General features: G+C 40.6%; 1 protein-coding gene across 1 annotated transcript; it reads right to left on the reverse strand.

Annotated features, from left to right (window-relative positions):
- Positions 1–1,194: 1,194 nt before the first annotated feature.
- ptpn9b (protein tyrosine phosphatase non-receptor type 9b) lies at positions 1,195–12,495 on the reverse strand. The gene is made up of 13 exons (XM_044189775.1): positions 12,355–12,495; positions 9,674–9,817; positions 9,307–9,396; positions 8,818–8,942; positions 8,420–8,525; positions 8,181–8,291; positions 7,176–8,086; positions 6,894–6,990; positions 6,143–6,212; positions 5,909–5,987; positions 5,611–5,761; positions 5,153–5,360; positions 1,195–4,007 (listed from the first exon to the last, which is right to left on the reverse strand). The coding sequence occupies exons 1-13, from the start codon at positions 12,385–12,387 to the stop codon at positions 3,784–3,786; spliced, it is 2,349 nt and encodes a 782-aa protein (XP_044045710.1). The 5' UTR covers positions 12,388–12,495; the 3' UTR covers positions 1,195–3,783.
- Positions 12,496–13,030: the final 535 nt, after the last annotated feature.

A 13,030-nucleotide genomic window follows, 5' to 3' on the forward strand; every position in this document is an offset into this window, starting at 1 on the left:
ACCTTGTAAGTGCATTAGGAAAGGATCTCTCAATGGCCAGTATGAACGGGGGGAATGATTACAGCAAGCAAAACCTGTTTCAATGTTCACATGGGCACCTGCCTATTGTTTTAAGACAGACTTGAAAAAAGGTGAACCTATCCTTTAAGTCACATACCTCTACAAAATGTGAAGAGTGATACAATAAAGTCCAAGATTCATTTCCATCATGGTCCTTGATGCCCTGTATGTACAAAATAAAGGTAACATAAGCGTTACCCTTTTTTTTTTCATGGTGACAGCAATATGAGAAATATGAAATAAAACTTCTGATAATAATCAAGAAAATTCTTATACTACTGACCTGTAATACTACAGCTAACTTCTGTCCTGCAAAACAAGAACAGTGCTGCTTCTTCATTTCTACATGGATGGATCATAGTCTTCAAGGACCTCTTCGCTTCAGCCTTTGGTTTTTGCATCATTGCGTGGCACTGAATTAGCATGGTATTGTGTATGTAGCCATCAAATTCATATTCAAGTACCCTTTTCAGGTTTATTTTCATTAGTCAGCTGTAACATTAAAAAGTTATCTGGAGATGGAGATTACAACAAACTCACAAAGTCAATGTTTATTAGCTAGCTAGCTACAGCTAATAAAATCTAATAACCACAGTTGTCATTTCAGCTGGTAAAATTGACGGTCTACGACTAAAAGAAGCTTTTTACTTTTCCTGTCTGAAGTCAAGCAGCCATTGTTTCCAAATACCAGGAAATGTGGGCTAAGTAGCATTGCGCTGTTTTAGTTGGTTGAGGTGGATCTAATTTTAACTTTTCTATATATGGGTGAGGAGTTTGATGTATAATAATGCCTCATATTTTATAATCTCATCAGATGTTTCGTATGTAAACTATTCATTTGTAAAGTAAGTAGTAACTAATAGCTGGTAAATAATATTGTGGAGTAAAAACTACTATATTTCCCTCTTAAATGTAGTGGAGTGTAGGTATGAAGTGGCATCAAATGAAAATACTCAAGTGAAAAACAAGTACCTCAAATTTGTACTTTAGTGCAGCACAGACCATAGTCTACTGACACAAACCTAAACATGGCTGCTTTAGTTGATAGTCGATGAGGTCCCAAAAGTTATCATCACCCCCATCTACTGTATGTGAAAAGAATTTCATGATTCCCACAGAACTGAAAACATGGCGTACATGTTCATGCTGCACATTTAATCTATGCACCACTCAATCCAGTCAAGAAGAGGTCACATTAGCTTTGTACTCATTCAAGATAGTAATACCATTGCTTTAATGGGACAGCCGAGCTGACAGCATGTAAAAGGCTGTAATTCAGTCACGAGAACTTAAAACACAGAAAGAAACATTAATGAACACCAATGACAAATGCACATTGCATTCTCTGTTTCTCATACAACAAATAAAAAGTAGCATGGGGACCAAGACTCTTTTACATACAATCTCCCATTTTGTGGCTATACATAATCTATAATACTGTTCCCAAGGTGCTCCCGAGTCTGTGTCCATGGATGCAAGGCTGTACTGGTAGGTCCATGCTAATAGGCTGTGGATTTGTGATAGGAAAAAAATCTTTAGGGTGAGCCTGGGCCTTTGGCATTGAGGGATGAAGGGTCCACATTCACCAACAACATCCATGTCTGTCTTGACTAAATTGCTCGTACACCATTACCCCGAAAACATTCAAGGCTCGCTTTCCATGCTGATAAACCTTAACCTATTCTAATTATATTTTTACTCATAGACAACAAGCTGGGATTTTGTGAACAGAAATGGCAGCCACTTGTCTTTTTTTTTTTCTTGATAGCTCTTTTTTTGCTTTGTCCTTGGCATTGGGTACCAAACAGTAAGAAGTTAATGTAATTGTTACTAAAGAGTTTAACAATAAGCTCTCTAAAAACATAATGGTTAGCTTCACCCAACCCCCCTATTGTCCTAGAATTGAACAATCACAATTTACAGAAGTCAGTTCTGAAAATACAATGGCAAGTGATATTTTCCACCATAATTTCATTGTGAACAACAAAAAATATATTTCACTTCCCATCGGATTTGTTCAGCTTATCAAATGCAACAACTGGTTTGTTTTCTTTATAGCATCGTACCAACATTCACTGATTTCAATATGTAGAAGTTTTACAAAGACATAAATATAGTAGGATACAATACAGTAAAAAATACAAAATAAAGTTGATATAGTTTTTTCTTAAATGATAATTTACCAGAGGCAAACCCAGAAATGGATCTTTGACACTAGGCAAAAAACACTAGAATTACCCCCTGAGGTCAAATGATAAAAAGAATAGCCATGTCTCAAACCAGAGCTTAGTCCCAGGTTACTCACTACTTTCATGTTATTCGTAAGTAGTGTACTATGTACAGGACTATAGGCAAAATGTGGGTGTCCTGTGTGACACATAGTCAATATGTACTAGTGCACTAGTTTGGGTGTTATTACTACACTAGCAAGACGTTAAGCTAAGGAAAACTTGAAGGCACAATTATCTGAGGCAGAATATGCCTCGAGAATCAAACACAACAGTTGTGGTATCAAGGGAGTAAGATTCAAAAAGGTAAAGAACAAAAGGAGAAATAAAAGTTTACAGTTTCAGGTATGGTTTAGGTCTGAGAATGACGAGGCAGTGAATCAAGTTAAGGCCAAATTACTTAAGATCGTCCAATCAGAACGCTCCGACAGTAAAGATGATGTTAGACCTGACAAATCACACAGATTTGCAATACGATATCAGTTTTACCAGAACCCTTTTCTATATTTTGTCATAGCCTGGCTCGCTACATAGATATTTCTTCTCAAGGTTAAGTCAATTATATTAAAACAAGGCTGTTTTTTTTGCTCTTCTTTTAGAGGTTGTTATTATGCACAATAACGTATAAATGTATGTTACAAGAATATACATGGGCTTCAGTCTATAATATCTCAGTAAGGAATACATCCAAGCATTCAGGGTGAGGACTTTGGCTTTGAAAAGTTAGTCTACATATGCACAAATATGAAACACACGTAGAAAATGCACCATAGAAAAAAGGACACGGAAATAAAAGGTCAAACGGAAATGGCTCACACACTCCTCTATTATCACTTACGACCATTTCTTCACGCATAACCATTCCCCTTTAAAAAAAAACCCAAAAAAAACAAAACAAAAAAAAACACAAAACAAAACAAATATGTTTTCAAGTTTCACCTTTTCGTACCCCTCCCATTTTATCTGTGATCACAGACTTGTTCAGGGTTGAAAAGGAACAAGAAATACAAAAACAAACAAAGACTGGGGTTTGGAGGGTTTCAAGGGGTAAAGTTCAAGTTTGTCATTCCTCATGTGCAAGTCAATATAAAAATGCTACAACTCATATAACTCTCTTGTCAACAAGACAGGTTCAGGGCAGGCCAAGTCCCCCTGTAGTTTGCTAAATAAAAAGGGGCTCGGAAATGGGCAGGAGAGCTTGCTCAATCAGTGACGCAATGCACAGTCTCCACTCCCTGTATTTTTTTCTCCAGCTCTTCATCTCCTCTGTCTATCCATTCATGTGAAGGAAGAGCAACTGTGGGAGTCTGCATCATTACATCAAGAGCCAAAACAAGATCTCCATCCTTTGTCTCTTCTCTCTTATGGCAGAAGAGTCATCTCCCTCCTCTACTCTGAAACGCCATTCCTCACTCTTTAGTTCCTATGACTTCAGCTTAGGTTGGCTATCCCATTCGTTTTTTTTTTGTTTTTTTTTAATCATTCCGTGTGTCTCTCACTCGCTGTCAGTCTCTAGGTCTGAGTCAGACCACTGCACTGGGCTCAGTTTCCCATTGCGCTGGGCATACTCGATGACTGCCGTGTAGCAGAAGTAGTACTGGTCCCAGGTCTGGATACTGAAAGCCCTCTGTGTACGCATCCGCCGCACCGTCTGACGGACATCTATTGTGCCAATGTCCTCCAGCCGGGACAGGCAGATGTCCAGTGTACAGAACGTGCCTGGTCGGGGAGCATGGAGGAAAGCATAAATTGAGAAGTTACACAAGAAAAAGTTACAAAAAAGACTCGACAATACAGACACAACACCAGAGGAAAATCTAAAACTCTAGTACTGGGAAGGACTTCATTTTGCCATCAGAGTGGCCTGAATTCTTGGTGGCACACATTTAAGAATACTTTTTTTTTTTAAAGAATACATTTAAGAATATGTTGAAGCCACTTTGAATATTGTTCAAATACTCTGAGGCTGGGTATCAAACCTTGATACTTTTTTGGTACTGACCGAATGTGAATGTTCTTCTTTACTTATTCTTTAATTAGAGAGGTTCTGATTTAAAATCATTATTTTACCAATTTTAGATTGTATCTTATTTAGGCAAAGTTCTTCTTTGACTTGTGTTTAGACAACATTTAACATTTTGGAACTTTGGCTTGTTTTGTTAAATGAAAAAAAAGTTTTTTTTGGAAATTTTTTTGGGTTTGGGTATTGGTACCAAAACTCAGATATTGCACTGGCTTGTATTGCAAAATTTCAAATGATACCCAGCCTACTTAAGTTACACGTCTTGCCCAATTTTTTTGTTTTACAGCAACACCAACATTGCATGCCAAGACAAAGCCACATACCTCAAAGGAACAAGGTCTTTGCATAAGGACATAGGTATATCTAATAAAGTATGGGGCTTTTTTCCTAACTTTATTCAAGAGCGGGGTCTTTCAATTTGAGAGCATGACTCATTGATTTCACATTCATATTTTGTGATGCTTTCCCTTAAAACCCGGCCCTCGCACTCAAACAGCCCCTGCTTGCACCTAGATTTGCTCTGCTTCTGCTCAAACTGTGTGCTTGCACTCAGATGTATTGTTGCTTTCACAGATTTCCTGAGCTCCAGCCCTTCTCCTCGCACTCAGGTTGCTTCTCTGCGTTCGTGAAACGTCTGCTGTCAGATTTCTGCTCTGCTCTCAAATGTTTTGTGTAATAACCCTGTCAAAAGCCCCCAACCAATAGAATGCCAGGTGTAGTGTTGACCATTGAAATGATCCCTGCCACGTCTCCTAAAGATAGGAAAAAAGCCCCATAATAAAGTGGCCACTAAATGTGCTTTAAAAGTACATTTGAACCCCATAATGCTACATGTGTTTACCTGTGCGACCGATGCCAGCACTGCAGTGCACAACCACAGGGGGGCCCCCTGGAGGCCCCGTCCAAATGGAGCCCAGGCTCTGGACTGCAGCCTCCCTCCTCTGAAGTACATGCTCACGGAAGTCCAACATAGCTGAAGCACTTTTGGGCACCCCAAAGTCTGGCCAGCTGACATAGAGGTAGTGACACACCTCCCGTCTCTCTCCAGACTAACGAAAGGTCACAAAGGTTCATAGAAGAATAGAGCAAGATATTAGACTCTTTCTTTTGAACTGGCATGTATGAGCATGTGGGCCAATATCCACTCCAAGTATAATTGTCAGATTACACGAAATGGTGATATTCCTCTGACAAAAGCAATCCCACAATCTAGAGTCATCAATGTCATATCAAGTTATCTTTAATTAGAAATTTAAATCTCTCTGAAGCCTTCGAAGATAAGCAATCGGTGTGACTTACCTGTGTGTTGTAGAGTTCAAGATGGGAGAGTTTGAAGTCCTGAAACACCTGGATGTGTGTGTTCCTGACCAAGAAGTATCCATGCTGCTCAGTCCTGCCCTCCTCAAGAGGCCAGTACTGACCACACTTAACACGCCCACGCTCCACCACCCTGAGACACACAGAGTTACACATCTTTTTAATCTTATCATCAGCCCATCAAGGATATGTTATAACTTGGGACTACCACTTCTGTATACAAACACAATTTGTACATCTCTAACACACAACTGACCTATCAGAGATAAATGAGTCTCACCTGGTGGTCATGACAATGATAAGTACCATCTGTTCCCACACCATGCGCCAGAAGTCACCAAAGGTTTTTGGCAAAGGACCTGAGGGACACAAAAGCTTGTCAGGTCATGGTAACACCAAGATGTACCCTACTTAGGTCTTATGTGGGACTGAGTGGGGTTGGAGCAGAAAAAGTGTATATTGCATGGAGGGCTATATATCGATAATAAGGAGTAGGACCGTAGTTGCTGCTCACCCTGAGTTGCGATGTAGGCGTTGGCCCTCTTGTACCCATCCATAAAACTGGCATTAATGTAATCTGATGTCTGCAAAACACACAGCAGAAGAGGGGTGAGACGCACTGCTTGGTGTTAGGATCAATTGCCTCCTGTAGGAGGACATTGAACATTACTATTAATAGAGTGGGTTCCACAAATAAAACTTTTAGGCTAAACATGTAGACTGGAGTAGCATAAAAATATTAATATATACAATAAATTATGATCCTACAGCAGATTCTGTCAATCTTCAATTTCTTCAGTGAATGAGATTCCTTAAGTCGCCAACACCAACATTTGTTCTAAAGCCATTATAGGACTTTTTACAACCTGGTCTTATAGTCATAGTTTTAGCCATTATTATCATCAGTTACAATAACATTGTAATCATTTTACAAAAATAAGACCAAGGTTGCCAAAAAAAACAGGCGTCTCCTTTTAACCACATAAAAACCCCTATATATGATAATGCCAAGCATTCTAATTTCCAATCCCACATATCAGATACAGAAGACAGTCTTTTACGGATCATCTCAGTGCCCTCCACTAATTACTCAACTAAATGCATGCAATATATAACAACACTGGCAGCAAAGTCACAATTTAGCAGCAAACATTCATAAAATCATCTACAAAGTAATAACTTTCAGAGAACATTTGTGAATGAAATGAATCCAGAGATCATTAAAACAAGAGAAAGGGAGAACTGTTTGATTAATTAATTATCACCTCATCCTCGTCGTCACAGAGCTGGCAGAGTCGCACTCGTGACTGATCCAGGCAGAGAACATCACTGTACCTGTTCTTTATCTGATTGGACAGTTTTCTGTAAAGGCAGAATTGAATACAATATGAGGTAACTGATTTAAATAGTGGGCTGATTATCGGTCACATCATTTTCCTTCTCCTTGGAACAGAGAGACTGAAAATAAAAAGTGGACAGCAGAGAGACAGAAGCACACATTGAAAAAAGAAGAGCCCAATGGATAGAATATATTTTTAATCTCTTACTTTGAGTAGTCAAAGGTGCCTGCTGGTGGCTCCTTGCGGATCTCCTCATACTCCTGATAGATCCCCTTCTTCTTCCTCCTCTTCACATGCTCCACCAGCTCATGCACTGTCATGCCTCCCTCCTCTGGCATGTGAACAGACACCTCCATGCAGCAGTCCTCATCGTCAGGACCCCATGATGAAGACAGGGGCGGGGACTGGGAGGAAGGCTGGTGAGGGGGGCGAGGCAATGATTTCTGGGGCAACGGAGGCACCCCTTCCTCACCATTCTCCTCGTCCTCGTCCTCCTCCTTTACACCCTCATTATGAGATCTATGGGCAGAGTCTCTTGGCTCGCCGTCCACCGCATCCCCATCACCTTTCTTGGAAAGCGGTGTGTCAGGGGGCGTGTCTGACTGGGGAGGGGCTTGGCGGCCACGACCGTTCATGTTAGCATTGGGGCTAGAGCCACTAACAGCCATGTTGGCCGCGCTCACTGCTGAGCCGTTCCAGTGTTGGTGGTTCCCCTGCGGCCTTTTTGCAGCAGACTGTGGGCTCTGCTGGTACTGTCCTGGGCCTCGAGTCCTGCCCTCCACCACACCGCAGTGGTTGTGTGGGTTAGCATTGTTATCATCGTAACAGTTAGAATTAGCCACGGCTAGCTCAGAACCTAACTGTGTGTTTATATGGGTGTGGGACAGTGTAGCGCCTGCGCTTGTGTTGCTGCACTCTAAGCTGTAGGAGCGCAGCAGGCTTCCCACACAGTCGTGTGTGTCATGTTCTTGTGTGTCACCCTCAACAGTGTTTGTCTGTATGTTCACACAGGACTGGATCCAAGCCACATGGCTATACTGGGATGTCCCACCCAGGTGTTCAGGGAGGGAGGAGACTGGGATGTGACTGGCCAACTCATGAGCTTTCACTGTGCACACCTGGTGAATGGAGAAGAACGAAAACACACTTCAAATGACAACTAAACAACTTACACACTATGATATAACTCCAAATGAAAAGAGGCATTCATACCCTTTCTCTCAGCTTCTCGCGCACAAATAGGCGGAGAACTGCGAAAGGTGCTCGAAACCAAAGAGGTGATGACACAATGAAGACACATTTTAGACGAGCTGGAAATGCACCCTAGGAAATACAGACGTCAGACAGACAAAAGGATGAAAAGGGTTTTTAATTTCAGAGAGACATTTTAGACACCAAAAACTAGAACGCAGCCAGATCAAAGTGCAACAGAGAATGTTCCTTATATTCACCTTGAGCAAATTCAGGATCTTGACACAGAGCTCATAGTCAAAATTGCCATAGCAGGAATTAGTCATGTCGTAGATAAATATGAGCCCGTCTCTTTGAGTTTGTACACTGGGGAGAAATTAACAAGATTTTCAAAAGGAAGATCAAAAGAAGCTTGCCATAACAAATACATATCATTTTATAAAATATACCTGAGAGAAACTTGGAAATAAGGCAATACTATACAATTTTTTTCTTTTTTTACCCAGGTACTAGGGGAAAAAAACAAAGTGGCCATCACTATCTGGGGACCTGACCCTACTAATACGTAGCAAGAAATGTCATAATTGCAATTAGAAGACAAAGTCTCAAACTGAGTGTATGTATGTATGTATGTGTGTGTAAAGGGTTAGGGCATCACCTCTCTATGGCTTTGTCCAGCTGATAGATAATGGCCTGCAGCACAGCTTTGTGGGTGGTGACGTCTGGCCGATGGAGACGAGCAGTGAAGAGTGCCAGAGCAGCACCCTTTGCATCACGGCCAGGCTAGGAAGATTAATAGGTTGTTATACACATCAATGCAAATCCATTGTGCTTCCATCCTATGTGATTTGTGAGAAAGGGCAGCTATAAATTCTGATTATAAACACACACATTTTCAGACCATCCATACATACGAGTCAAGTATATAAACTTGAGTCAAAACCAAAAATTTGATTCCATCTCCATTAATAAACAGACACAAACGCAAGCATACATGTGCAGACTGACGTGCACATACACAAACACACAAAACTCTTCTTTAATGACAAGCATGTGCACCATTTTCCATGTATCCTGGGGTGTAATTGTGAAATGATAAGCTGCAGTTACGTTGTGAAATGTGGCTCATAATTGCTTCAACACTCACCAGGACTGTAAATTTGCCACTGAGCAGCTCAGAGCGTAGGGGTTCCTCGTCAGGGTTGATATTGATGATGCCCTCTTTGATTCTTGTGTTCTAATTTGGTTACATGATGATAGAGACAGGAGAGAGGAGGGGAAGTCATTAACTTACAGTTAAAATAGCATTTACACAAACAGCATCAAAAAACATTATTAACTTAACTTATGGGTGTTCACATTATTGTTTCCACCTCCTGTATGGGAACTAAACAGTAGGTTTTTCTATAGAAAACTGTTACTTAGACAGACCCAAATTAAGCCCTGTGGTGTGTTGATAATAGAAAAAGTAAACAGTCATCTCGGATTTGTCACCAATCAACACACTGCTGTACCTTGTATGCTTGGAAGAGGTCGATGGCTCTGGAGACGTCAAACTTGCGGGCCATAAGAAATTTTACAGCTGTAGGTTGGGAGACGAGCCCAGCGCTGTGAGGCTGCTCCCTGCTACGCACCTCACTCAGGAACTCCTCCACAGCCTGGACAAACGTGAGAGAGGAGATGGAAGACAAAAGGTGAGGTGTTGGTGTGTCAGGTGAGATTAAAGCAGAAAAAAATATTTGTGCAGGAGGGGAATAAGCAGAGGGGGAGAACTGGTAAAAACACATCAAAAGCTTGGAATTTAGGGAGTAGAGCAACAGGAAAGAAAGACAGAGAGAAGATAGGGGTGACAACTGATATGATTAGTAAAACGCATGAGTCTGTCTGTCCCTCAGCTTTGTCATTCTTTTCCTGCCAAAGTTACAAAAATATGTGATACAGATGGCAGCAGCAGGTTGTGACCCTGGAAGATGCCGTGGATGAGAGCACTCATATGCCAGGAGACAACAGTCAGCTTGTTTTCACCCAAGTGAGCTGCGTCTGTCCTCAAACTATGTAACCAGCACAAGTCTATGAATGGGTACAACAGTTATACTCATCAGCTATATACAAAACTTGAATCTACCATCTCATAAGACAAAGAAGAATGCAGATGCATTTTGTCTCATGATCAATTTTATTATTAGATGACGGGCTAAAATATACACACATTAAATATATGGCATTTGCTCCTTTTCTACCTGATTGTGAATATTTTATTTCATAATAGGTAGATACTAGTAATTCATTAACAACAATGAGAAGTATATTAATTTTAATGACGCCAGCAGAGGCGGTCTTTGTTGAAGGTATAATGTGGCATTATAACACTGTGGGAAACCCTAACATACATGTATGGAATCATGTCATCAGCACAATAATGAACCTACACAGAAAATCTATATTTGGTCATTTATCCAGTCACAACATGTGGACTTAAAAGGACTTGTGACTCTCAGACATAGTCTGAATGTGCCAAGAATGTAAGGAGCGCAATGCTGTGACTGGACACATATTGAAGTCGCAAAGTATACGCACACATGTTCGAGAAACTGAACCAACACCTGGTCCTGGCATTTCAATTGAGACAAGAGAAGCAAGGGATCAAATCAAACACACATATTTACATCAAAGCGTACAATTTAATGCTGTTGATACCCTCAAGTTGGCCTTCACTTACTGGTAGTACATTTTTTCAGTATTCAACATTTTTTTAATCAAGCAATGTGTGATTTGAATGTAGCCTCTGTTACACATTCTACAAGTAGGTTTACACATACAAGGAATTTACTTTTGTATTATGGTGCATACAATAAACATAGTAAGTAGAAAAATATAAAGAAAGACAGCAAGCAAGTACTGTGAGTCAAAGTCATAAAAATAAAATAGACAATAACATATAAAAAGTTCTTTAAAAATGGTAAAGATTATGTACAACGTGACTGTTATTTAAATGAAATTATTGTTTTTACAGGGCCAACAGTAAGCTGGGACAACATTTTCGGATTTGGGGCACTATAACAAAGTCAGGGATGCACCCTTTGGAAATACTGTATGTTACCACCAGTAACTGAACATCAGCACCAGGATGGTTGCTAGCCTTGGTGGGGATGATCCAAGACAAGGCAACAAGTCGGTGATTTCAGCAGCGAGCTAAAACTACAAACGTTTTGTACAGCGAGTGTCCTCAGGGCAGTAAATCGATGGATGTTACTGGATCTGGGAAAGGGATGTTTGCTATCAAGAAACACATCGGCAAATCTGGGGAGCAGTACAAGTGTGTCCTGTAACTTAGCTTACTCATCAGTTAACCTTGTGAATGCTTGATGAAGATAAAGAAGTAGCTATAAAATGAAGCTGTCATCAGAATTGCTGCGTGACATTAGAGGTTTGCTATCAATGTCAGGCCCACCCCCTTTACTAGAAAGTGATGGCAATAACAATGCTAGGAACCGGAGGACCACTTCTGTGAATTCTCGACCGTAAATCTGATAGGCAGAACGCTGCTAGCTAGTTGGCTCATAGCAACGATGAGAGTCGTGATCTTGGTCTGTCTTAACTGTGTCATGGTGCACAATAACAACCAACACTTAAAGCAATCACTGTTTGGACATTTTTAACCTTCACATTTGGTCCAACATGTTTTTTGTGTCTAACAAGATAGCTGTCGAGGACATTCCCTGCAAGTCAACAATAGCTATTAGCATTAGCCAGCGGCTAGGTTACATGTGGCAGCGGGATGGCTAACGATAGCGTTAAAGACACTAGAAGTCAGATGTATGGGGCAAACCATAGGTAACGAAGTATAGCTTGTTAACATTAGCGATATTAACATATCTATGTGACCCATGTAAAGCTGGGTTATCAAGGGAGCGATTAATCGAGATACACAGCCGGTTAAGTGATCCTTACTACTACTAGCAAACGCCATCATGCTAACACACATGCTAACTGCTGTCAGTCACACCGGAGTCAGTAGACTCAGGAGGGTGCGAACGGGCCAGGGCTGTTTACTAGACCGCATCGTTCCCAGGGACAATCACCGTGACACAATATATGAAAAAAATCGCCGGTTTCAGAAGAAACTGAAGGTGACATGTGTACACACTGAACATGATGAAGAGATGAGGAAAAAAATCCATAAAGAGACCCTTACCAGCTGCTCCTGAGTTGTCAGGGCTTCCGCCATCTTGAAGCCTCCGCAACGTCGCAGCGGGCGCGCCCACCAGCCGCTCGCTCACGCCCTGCGCCCTGCGCCCTGCACCCAGACACAGAGACCCAGGCCCCGCCTATATGCATTCACTTTACCACAGACAGTTCAAAAATCCGTATTTATCAATGCAGAGTACTACTGACATTTCATTAACTGTATTTGTCCACAAATATTACCATTCACAGTTTATAAACTGTATTGATCAGAATATTTCACAACCGACAGTAATAAACTCAATCATTACATTTGATCACAGACAGTAACATCTGCATCATATTTAAATACTGAGTGTTCAGAAACTGTGTTTTTCCATATAGTTTACTTATACTAGTCTTATTCATCCATTTGACCATTGTACTCTTTTATCCATACTATTGACAGCTCACTGTATTTAACCATACATTTTACTGGATTTACTTTAATGGACAGTTTCTAAACTGTAGCCAATTTGTCTATACATTTTACAATTGACAATTCTATAATTCTAAAGCCAATGAGCTTATTACCAGTTTTTCACAAACGATTTCTAAAACCCTTATTCATCAAATTAAGTACACACAGAGTATCAAGACAATGTTTACCACTCTTTTATCTAACCATAAACAGTTAATCAACATTG

Source organism: Siniperca chuatsi, linkage group LG3, assembly GCF_020085105.1.
Source record: "Siniperca chuatsi isolate FFG_IHB_CAS linkage group LG3, ASM2008510v1, whole genome shotgun sequence".
Classification (NCBI taxonomy): domain Eukaryota; kingdom Metazoa; phylum Chordata; class Actinopteri; order Centrarchiformes; family Sinipercidae; genus Siniperca; species Siniperca chuatsi.